The sequence below is a fragment of the Myotis davidii genome, unplaced genomic scaffold (genome assembly GCF_000327345.1).
Source record: "Myotis davidii unplaced genomic scaffold, ASM32734v1 scaffold281, whole genome shotgun sequence".
Lineage (NCBI taxonomy): Eukaryota > Metazoa > Chordata > Mammalia > Chiroptera > Vespertilionidae > Myotis > Myotis davidii.
The window spans coordinates 436,343-447,324 of record NW_006293784.1 but is presented as its reverse complement, the minus strand read 5'-3'; the positions used below and the strand labels follow the sequence as shown (position 1 = coordinate 447,324).

The following is a 10,982-nucleotide window of genomic DNA, read 5'->3' as shown; positions in this document are numbered from 1 at the left end:
TCAGCAGGAGATCCAGGCATGCGAGCAGAGTGAGGTGGGTGGGGGGCGGGTGCCAGCCTCCCTCCCCACCAGGCCTCAGTGTGGTGATGGCTGCATCTTCCTATGCGTCCCTCTCCTACAGTTCTCTTTGGGGTCTGATAGTCACTTCCCCTTCTTGTTCCTTTACCCGTGGTCGGCAAACTGCAGCTCAAGAGCCCCATGCGGCTCCTTGGCCCCTTGAGTGTGGCTCTTCCTAAGCCTTAGGAGTACCCTAATTAAGTTAATAACAATGTACCTACCTATATAGTTTAAGTTTAAAACATTTGGCTCTCAAAAGAAATTTCAATCGATGTACTGTTGATATGTGGCTGTGTTGACCAATGAGTTTGCCGACCACTGCTTTAGCCTAGGGCTGCCGGTTGCTTCTAAACAAGTGTTTAGAAGTGCTTCACAGCCCTTGTTGGTTTCCCTAGCTCTGCTCAAACTCTCCTCAGTGTCCCACTGCAGTGTGTCATTTGTTTACTGCCAGGGCCCTTACTGAACAATTTCTCAAATTCTGGCCAGCCATAACCTCTGCCTCTTCACCCTAAGTTTCCTGAAGAAGCAGCCCTTTCTCTCAAAAAGTCCAGAGGGACGTGCTCAGGGATGGGTTGAGAACATGTGAGTGGCCCTACCCGGTATTATCCCCCGTCACCGCCCACCGTCCGCGCAGAGGCCCCAGGCACTCAGCTACTTGTCATGCTACGGTTGACTTTCTTGCCGCCCAAAACAGACCTGCACTGAAGAATAAGGTGGATTTTGCTCCCGGATGTCCACTTCAGCATCCCAACCCCTGACCATCTTCCCAACTTCTGCTTTGCTGTTTTCCTGAGGACTCCTTGATTTCCCCACTCAGAGAGGACTCCTGGCTCCCAGCGGTGATGCGTCAGGGATAGAAGCTTCAGGGACTCACGCTACCCAGCCGGCTCTGTGTGTTCCTTCCTAAACACAACATCCTACATGAAGGTACAAGGAACCTCATGGTTCATTTTAAAGAGGGTTTGCTATTGTTGTCCCAGGTGTATTAAAAACTATTTTGGAAAGTTCTCATCAATTCAAAAGACAGAAGACAGGCTTTATTTGCAGTAATAAGATTCTTACGGCATATTGTGGAAAAGGAACAAGGTCCATTTCAACCCCCAAAATGTCAGAATTAAAGACACTTGCAAAGCACTGGAGTTTTAAAAGAGCCAGAGAACCGGCTGCCAGAGGCTTTAGAGAGGGCAACAGCCACACAGTCACGTTCCCCGAGCCAGCAATGCAGTCTTACCCCTTACAAACATTTGTTCTGAGTTTAAAAGAAATTTCAATTTCAAATAGGCTAAATGGGAAAGAATATTTGTGGTTCATCATTTGGGGCATAGCTTTGGGAGAGCATCCCATGAGTCTAAAAACATGAGTTTAATTTTGTACGTTGGTAAGTGTAAATGATAGCTGCCATTCCCTATTGTTTCAGAGAACTTTTATTGAAAAAGAGCCTCTTTATTAAGGATCTTGAGGGGACCCAAGGAATTTTGCTTGGAAAAAAAAATCACCCAAATCCAGATTCCTTTCCTTTTGAGCTACCATTTCCCTACCTGCTTTAATAATTGCCCAGTTCCAAGGAGAGGGAGGACTTTCTCTAAGGAAGCTTGCAGTGGGATTTGGGGTGGAGGCAGGGGGACTAAAGCAGTGGTTTTATTGATTTCTGGCCCTTTGGTCATAAATCTATTGGAGGCCAGTCATTACGGAGGACATGAGAATTTAAAGACTTCCTGGCCTCATTTCCTAATTACGCCCACTGCATTGAAACCACTGGCGTGTTATAAACCCACGATGGTGCTATACAAATTATATCCTGAGCTTCAAGGTAGAGGAAAATTAATTTGCAGGTGTGTGAACCGGAGAACTTATTCTAGTGAAGGCACAGACGTGGCTTTGCATTCTGTTGGCTGTGTGCTGCCTCAGGGCCTAGTGCCTGAGCTGAGCCCAAGGGAGACAGGCAACCTCCTCCACAGTGTGGTCCAAATTAAACAGTCCTCGAATCCAGGGGTCATCTCTGCTGGTGCTGCTGGTGCTGCCCGTGCCGGTGGGTCTGCGGGGCTCAAGGCTGCCACCCGTGCTGCAGGCCACGCCAGCGTCAGATGGTCTCGCACTCGGTGGTGGCTGTGGAGCAGGCCCCGCAGTCACAGCGGACGGCCACGGGGTAGGTGTAGAAAGGGTCGACCCCCGGGGCACAGTTGGGCAGCTTGACGGTCACTTGTTTGGTCTCGTTGTAGGTACAGACTCGATGGTGGGCTTCGATGTAGGGGGGCTCCAGAATGGGCTTCTGTCCCCACAGGTAGAAAACAGGGAGCCATTATTTAGAACAGCGCTTTTCAACCGAGGTGCCACAAGAATGTTTTACACATGCAATACCTGACTATGTAGTCAGGGCACTGGCCTCTTTTCCCTTAGATCAGCGGTTCTCAACCTGTGGGTTGCCAACCTGTGGATCGCGACCCCTTTGGGGGTCGAACGACCCTTTCACAGGGGTCGCCTAAGACCATCGGAAAACACATATATAATTACATATTGTTTTAGTGATTGATCACTATGCTTTAATTATGTTCAATTTGTAACAATGAAAATACACCCTGCATATCAGATATTTATATTACGATTCATGACAGTAGCAAAATTAGAGTTATGAAGTAGCAACGAAAAAATAATTTTATGGTTGGGGGTCACAACATGAGGAACTGTATTAAAGGGTCGCGGCATTAGGAAGGTTGAGAACCACTGGAATATGTGTTTCCCAAAGGGGTCGCGACCCACAGGTTGAGAACCACTGCCTTAGATGGTCAAATAAAAGAATGACAACAGCCAACACAACAAGAGCAGGCCAGTATGGGGCAGACTTATACCCCCCCCCCCAAAAGTTGTGTTTCTCTGGCATCCAAGTTTAATGCATTGTGGTTTTGTTCTGTTTGGGGTTTATTTTTCGCTAAATCTGGAAACCCTAAACCTAGGCCATGAGCAAAGGCTATTTTCAGCAACGTTCAACCTTCAAAGTAAATGCAGCCACTTTCTCATCATGAACATCCTATTTTCAGATGTGCTCCCAGTTAAGTTACCAAAAATAAGTGCTTTTTATCTCAGAAACTTTCAGATTGCTGGGAAAGTAAAGCTCATCCTTTTATTTATTTTCTATAAGTAACCTCCCTTTTCACAGCACAATAAAGGCATAAATAAAAGCTAGCTAGCATCAAGGAGAATCCTGTCTCTAATGGCCTTGCTGCTTCCATTTCTCCTGTGACCTCCTGTGGGTGACCATGATCCAATTAAAGACATTCATCAATGAAGAAGGAGAAGACAGAATTGAGGGAAATGGTGGTTGGGGACTTGGGCCCAGAAAGAGCTCCGAAGAGCCCCCAAGTGGAATTGGAGCAGAGGGGTCACCACCAGGCCAAACCCTGAATATGAGAAGGTGTCGAAGTTCCCTGAGAATGTGTGATGTCAAGTCACAGCCACAGTATCCTTAGCAACTACATTTTCATTTGGCTACTAGGTCTCAAGCCCCTAAATGATGCAAAAATAAAGCTAATTTGGTGTTTCATTTAATTCGGAGGTTCATCACCGTAACCCAATCCCTCGTTTGTCTAAGTGACAACAGATTGCTGTCCGAGTCCCTGAACAGAAGGACAGCTTTCCTAATGGCAGTGTCCTCTCGTGGCGCTCAAGGGCTTCTAAGTTGGTGTTGATTAAGCGAGAGGATTAACACCATAACTCCAGGGAGAGGTCAATCCCATGTAAATCAACAGTATTTATGAATGCCTTGTTCGTACATGACTTTGACAAGAGCTGTAAAAGGTGCAAGAATTCATCTAGGCCCTGAAAAAAACTTTAAATCTAGAGTTGTATTGTGGACAAGGAAGTAAGATGCAAGGCAAAGTAGAGTCATAGGCCGACCAGGGAGTCAGAAGGCCCCTGGGGAGGAGTCAGCCCTGGAGATGGGCCTCAAAGAAGAAGTCTGATGATGACAGGTGGGGATGAGAAAGGATACAAAAAGAACCGAAGGTGAGATCTCATGAAGGGTGTTTAATAAAACCTTTAAAAATCGATCGGACAAGGCCAGGCCTCAGGCTATGTATAGCCGCTGGGGAAAGAGCCAGGCGTCACATTGCTACAGACCTTGAAAGTTGGGCACTGAATTGGCAGTAGTGGGTGGTCCTTAATGACTTCTGAGCTGGTGACAAGATCAGAACTGGTCCTTCATTATCACCAATTCAGAGCTCAGGGGGAAGAGTTAGCAGTCACTCAGTGTAATTTGATGGGGTGCCGAACGGCCTTCTTTCTTCTCACCCAGCAAACACATCCTCGTCACAGCCCTATAGGGTTCTAACTTTGAGATTTTTATCCCCATTTGAAATGCAATGCTGCTGAAAGGACTGAATATAATTCAATATAAAGGAACTTAATGGCTCTGCCAGTGATAGCCCTGAGTGGGTGGGACGGAGGCAGGGCTTTGGGAGAGGCACTGAGGAGGGACTGAGGACCCACCCTCACCCGCTATACAGCTCAGGGCTGTCTCTTTGCTGGATTCATCACAGCTGGGAGAACACTGTGAGAGTTTTGGTTACATGCTTGGACCAAGAATTTATTCCCACCTTTGCACTACAGGAATAAACATGACTCTGCAGTTACTCATCCCTCAGATTCCTCCATGTGATCTGTAAAGTGGGTAGAATAATAGCACATCTTAACCTCCCAGAGATGACTCCCAAATACACAGATACACGCAAGTAAAATTATTAATTTTACCAATGCATTATTAGAGGGACAAGATCGGGTTTCTTTCAGGTTTTTTTTTTTTTTTTGGAGCACGCCAAATAATTGTGTGAGTTTTTTAATTGATTTCAGAGAGAAGAAGGGAAAGGGAGAGAGAGATAGAAATATCAATGATGAGAATCATTGATCAGCTAACTCCTACACACCCCCTACTGGGAATCAAGCCCACAATCCGGGCATGTGCCCTGACAGGGAATCAAACCTAGACTTCAGGTTCATGGGTCAACACTCAACCACTGAGCCACACCAGCCAGGAAAATTATTGGTATTTTTTTTAAACTCCGCAGGAAAAAGCAGATGCTTAGAAATCAGGCCAAGTGGACCTGTCCTGGACTCACCTCCCAGGTCTCACAGCGGCCCCAACAGGCATCGGTGGTGATCCGAAGGCCCCTGCAGCCCGGCTTCTTGGCCAGGAAAGTAAACTCCCTGACGGCACAGCCCACAAAGGTGTGCAGGTTCCCGCTGGAGGTGCTGAGGACACAGCAGCAGCCAGCCAGGAGGAGGAGGGCCATGGGGCCGAGGAACAGGTACGCCAGCTTCATGCTGCTCCCGGGAGAGGGAGAGGAAAGAGTCTGTTAGGTGATCCAGCTGCCCTCCGTGGGGCAGTCAACGAGGTTGATACCAAAGGGACCCGGCTCTTAGCATTTCAGAAGAAATAAGCCGAGAAATTGCAGGTGCCCCACGAACTCCACCACAGGGGCCCTACGTTTCCTCTCACTGACTCCAGTATGGATTCCATGGGCCCAGGTGCTCACTGGACACCCAACCCTCCAAGGGCAACCTCAGGCTTCTCCTTATTGTGGCCCAACTGCTGGACTTGACTTGGGTGTTAAAAAAAAAGAAAAAAAAAAAAGCTGTTCCAATGGTCTCTTCAAAATGAACACAAAATATGAATCACACCCCAAATTATGCATATCCTAAGATAATACATGGATACACACACATTCTTTTTCTTCTGTATTTGCTGCCATGTTACATGTTTGCTTAAAATTATATTTTCAGTGTCGTGGTGGATGTGGAATCAAGGTGGGGAGGCAGGTAAATAATAATTGCACGCCCTTCTATATTTTTACTAGCCCAACCCGCCACAAAGCCTGGACATGCACAGATGTTATGAAACCCGCACCTGACTTGGTGGCCCTCTATAACAGCGTGTCCCCTTCATTGCCCGATGCCTCTGCTCTGTGCCTCTGCTGAAATGGCACCTCGTTATGATCCCAAATCCAGATGATGGGAAGCTCGGGGGTGCTAACACATAATCCCAGTCTACTGTAAGTCTGTCCTCTCTGCAGCTTGGTCATTTCCTGGGCTCTTTCAGGAGCCAGAATCCCTCCCTCACGCTCGGCCCACTAGACAGAACATACTGGGTGTTAAAGTGAGAGTGGACATTGCACTTATGGAACACCCCCAATTCATTATCACTTAGAACAAGTTGCCGAAACCGGTTTGGCTCAGTGGATAGAGCGTCGGTCTGTGGACTGAAAGGTCCCAGGTTCGATTCCGGTCAAGGGCATGTACCTGAGTTGCGGGCACATCCCCAGTATGGGTGTGCAGGAGGCAGCTGATCGATGTTTCTCTCTCATCGATGTTTCTAACTCTCTATCTCTCTCCCTTCCTCTCTGTAAAAAATCAATAAAATATATTTTTTTAAAAAAACAAAAAACAGGTTGCAGAGTTATTTATTTCCAAACCGGATCTCCCAGCTCCTGCTTCTGACCTGTCACCTTATCAGGGCTCTTTGGACTTCCCCTCGTGAGGAAGGAGGGTACAGAGATGAGATGCACTCACCTGCTCTTGCGGGAGCCAACTCTTCTCTTGAGCTCACACTTGCCCAAGGTCTCGGCAAGTCACAATGGGTGGTAGAAGCTCGCTCTGGGTAAATGTCTCTACCCTCTGTTACTGGGCTGCTTGACTGCTCAAATATATAGGAAAGGTCTTGTCAATCAACACAAAAGAGAGGCAGATCCTTACAGGAACCACTGAACACATCAAAGACCTGGGAGATAAAGCAGGTCTCTATTTTCCAAAACTGATCCACTTAAAGGGTGTTGTTTTGTTTCTTAACATCACCTACTGAAACAGAAAGTTACCTCGGTGGGTGACATAATCCTAGGGAAACAGTCAAAGGTAGTTCACCTAGCTCTCAGGACAACAAATGCATTGGGGCAAGATGGATTAAATTTTCCTTCGAAACAGGAGTCAGTCACTAGTGGCTCATGGCACAGTCTTTCCCTTAACTCACAATACAATTCAATACATTGAGAAATAACAAAGCAATAATTCTTCCTGGAAAGAACACTGGATCATGAGCTGAAAGGATGGAAATCTCAGAGAGAAGAATCGTTTTGAAAGTCTTAAAATGAGCGAAGAATTAGATAATATTAATAGCACTTGAAAATGAATCATTTAGGGGGAAAAATACCAAAATGTTCAAAGTGATTTATCTTCCAGCACAGGAATGAATGATGACATTGGATGTCCTTTACATAGTTTTCAGCATTTTTCACATTTTCTTCACTGAGCAGACATTTGTAATAGAAAAATCAATGAATAGTGATACTTTAAAAATTAAAATAAACCAATAAGTATACATTTGTGCTACATATAATGCTATGATTTCTGGTTCTTAAAAGTCTAAACTGAAAATGAAATAGTGTTCTTTATGAGTATGGGACACAGTTTGTATTCAAATCTGCAACAGCAGCATACAAATGGATTGAAAACGTCGTGTTCATGGTATTGTTCTGGATGCTCTAAAAAATAAATGAAGCAGACATCATCCTTGCCCTTTAGAGTTTACATATCACTGGAAATAATGACATAGCCAGCGACACTTAGGATGCACATTAAATGGATAAATGATACTAAAACAAGTTAAAGCATTCCCAATTTCTGCAAAATAAAAAGTGTTCTTTAAACAAACATCCTACTCACTAAATGTTTGACTTTTTTTGAGACCTATAACAACCCTCAGTGAATCCATCACTGTATCATCAATATACCTATTTCTAGAGTCAGACTATTATAGGGATTTATAGAAAATTGAGCGAGCCTGGGAATAAGGGACTTTCTTCAACCCTCCACCTGTGAGTAGCATGATCAGAACTTGGATGTGATGGGGACAGACTGCTTACCTGGTGTGATCTTCCCTACTTGCTGGGCCTAGAGCCAGCCAATTGGTGGTGAGCTGTCATCCTGAACTGGGTTTCTCAAGAAAACTGTTCAACCCTTTTAGATTTGACCTGAAACATCCGGACTTGTGTCTGCAATGTCACAAGGTAAAGAAAGATAACAAAAGTAGGCCAGGAGTACCTTTCTTCTACAATCATTAACTTCCTTATAATGCAGGTGTGACATCATGCCTTCCGCGCCCCCCCCCTTCAGCATTAACATGACAATAATGACAATTTATAGTCAACAAGCAGCTACTAAGTACCAGGCTCCATGAAATCTGCTGTGCTCTTACATATGTTCTCTACATTTTACAGCAATTCTGTAAATCAATGGTTATTTTCTCCTTTACCCATTGGGAGACATGGAGGCTCAGCTATTTTGGAATCTGCCTTCGATGACACTGGGGATGGCAGATAGGATTCCATCCCTATAACCAACTGGGGTCGGTTGAAAGGTTCTGTCTGGAACCCTGTTAAAAAGGCCTCTGGACCCATTCCCAGTGGAAGGCAGAGGCCCATCAGCCTTGCCGTGGGCATAGAGAAGGGGAACGATGCATGGAGGCCAATCCTTACACTAGGCCCCGCCACCTGCCTCTCTACTGGCAGAGTGAGAGGCTGCTGTGAGAGACAAAGGTGCTTGAGGCTCTGATCCCTATAGAGCATCGCCACCATAGTCTGTACATCCACCACTTTCCCTTCCACTCCACTGACATTCCTACCATTAAAGTCACTCTCTAGAGGTAACAAACAAAGGGGTGGGTGATGTCTCCAGGCCCAGGCCCCAGAGAATTTTCTCTCATCTTCTTCCATTATCATCTTCATAAGCATTCACTGTCACTTCGGAGGGTGAGTCACAAGATACAGGTTCTCTAGGGGTCAGGGGAGGAAAGGAAGGACATGGGTGAGCAACCATCCTGAGATCGGAAGGAGCAGGACAACAGGGGAGGAATGAGCTCAGGGCCAGTGCCTCAAAGAGATGGTGGGCAGCCGAGGCTGGTCCAGGGAGGGCCACCCTGGGCGACTCTCCTCACTGGCTCGGCCATGCCACGACTTCCTCTGTGACTGCCGTGAGAAAGTCACTTCTCTCGACCTCAGTAGTTTCCTCTGTACCATGATGAATTGGACCCTGTGATCATAAGGTCCTTCCTAGCACCAGAATTTAAAGGTATGTAAACTAGTCTATGACCATAGCAAGCTGAGGGACAATCAGATGGAGAATTCAAAGGCTCATCTTATATAATAAAGAGGTAATATGCAAATTGACCATCACGCCCACCCACAAGATGGCCGCCCCCATGTGATCAAAGATGGCTGCCCCCATGTGGACACAAGATGGCCGGTAGGGAGGGCAGTTAGGGGCGACCAGGCCAGCAAGGGAGGGCAGTTAGGGGCGACCAGGCCAGCAAGGGAGGGCAGTTAGGGGCGACCAGGCCAGCAAGGGAGGGCAGTTAGGGGTGACCAGGCCGGCAGGGGAGGGCAGTTGGGCGCAATGGGGTCGGCAGGGGAGTGGTTAGGGGGTGATCAGGCTGGCAAAGCAGAAGTGGTTAGGGGCAATCAGGCAGGCAGGCAAGCGGTTGGGAGCCAGCAGTTCCAGATTGTGAGAGGGATGTCCGACTGCTGGTTTAGCGGGATCGGGCCTAAACCGGCAGTCAGACATCCCCAAGGGGTCCCAGATTGGAGAGGGTGCAAACCGAGCTGGGGGACCACCCCCACACACCGCCTGCATGAATTTTGTGCACCGGGCCTCTAGTATTACAATAAAGCCATCCTGATCTGTGTTCAAATCTCAACTCTAACATTTGCCAACTTGTGATCTTGGGATAAGTCTTATAACCCTCTGAGTCTAAGCCTTCCACAAAACTGAAAATGCCACCTTCATAGGGTTCATGGGAGGATTCTATGAAATCATGTCCAAAAATTGCTTATCTCAGTGCTTGATACATGATAAATAGGCAATAAATGTATTTACTCTTTCTTATCTCATCACCATTGTATGTAACCCTAAGAAATAAAAAGCTGCCAATAAAAAATGTCATGTCTGGCCAGTGTGGTTCAGTGGTTGAGTGTTGACCCATGAACCAGGATGTCTCCAGTTCAATTCCCAGTCAGGGCACATGCCTGGGTTTTGGGCTTGATACCCAGTAGAGGACATGCAGGAGGCAGCTGATCCATTATTCTCTCTCATCATTGATGTTTCAATCACTCTTTTCCTCTCCCTTCCTCTCTCTAAAATCAATTTTTAAAATATTCTTTAAAAAAAATAATGATATCACATGATCTCACTCATTTGTGGAATATAATGAACAACATAAACTGATGAACCAAAATAGAGCCAGAGAAAAAATGTTCAAATATAATAGAAGTAATCCTTTTATTTGCAGATTTTTAATATTTCCTACAACTTTTGTGATATTATACTATACCATGTTAGTACAGTTTTGGTAATATTATTATATTTAAAATCTTTTTTCTTGAAATATTAATGTTTATTGCATGAAACATTATTATACTTAAAATCGGTTTTCTTGAAATCTTAATGTTTATAGCATGTCCCTTCCTCTCTCTAAAATCAATTTTTAAAATATTCTTTAAAAAAAATAATGATATCACATGATCTCACTCATTTGTGGAATATAATGAACAACATAAACTGATGAACCAAAATAGAGCCAGAGAAAAAATGTTCATTTTAGAATCCAGGCCAGCAGGGGAGAGCACTTAGGGGGATCAGGCCAGCAGGCAGGTGAGCAGTTAGGTGCCAGCAGCCCTGAGGGGCCACAGATTGGAGAGGGTGCAGGCCAGGCTGAGGAACTCCCCTGCTCCTATTCACGAATTTTGTGCACTGGGCCTCTAGTAATAATAATAATAATAAACAAAAAACATGTCACACCACTAGCTATTTGGCATTTCCTGATATCAAAGTTATTAAATGTGGGAAAATGTGTCTGAGAATAGAGGAAGCAAAATCGTTGGGGGTGATGA

General features: G+C 45.6%; 1 protein-coding gene across 1 annotated transcript; it reads right to left on the bottom strand.

The window, feature by feature from the left end:
* Positions 1–2,062: 2,062 nt before the first annotated feature.
* On the bottom strand, positions 2,063–7,030 carry GPHB5 (glycoprotein hormone beta 5). The gene is made up of 3 exons (XM_006767636.2): positions 6,616–7,030; positions 5,166–5,370; positions 2,063–2,326 (listed from the first exon to the last, which is right to left on the bottom strand). The coding sequence occupies exons 2-3, from the start codon at positions 5,367–5,369 to the stop codon at positions 2,138–2,140; spliced, it is 393 nt and encodes a 130-aa protein (XP_006767699.1). The 5' UTR covers position 5,370; positions 6,616–7,030; the 3' UTR covers positions 2,063–2,137.
* Between the last annotated feature and the right edge of the window lie 3,952 nt (positions 7,031–10,982).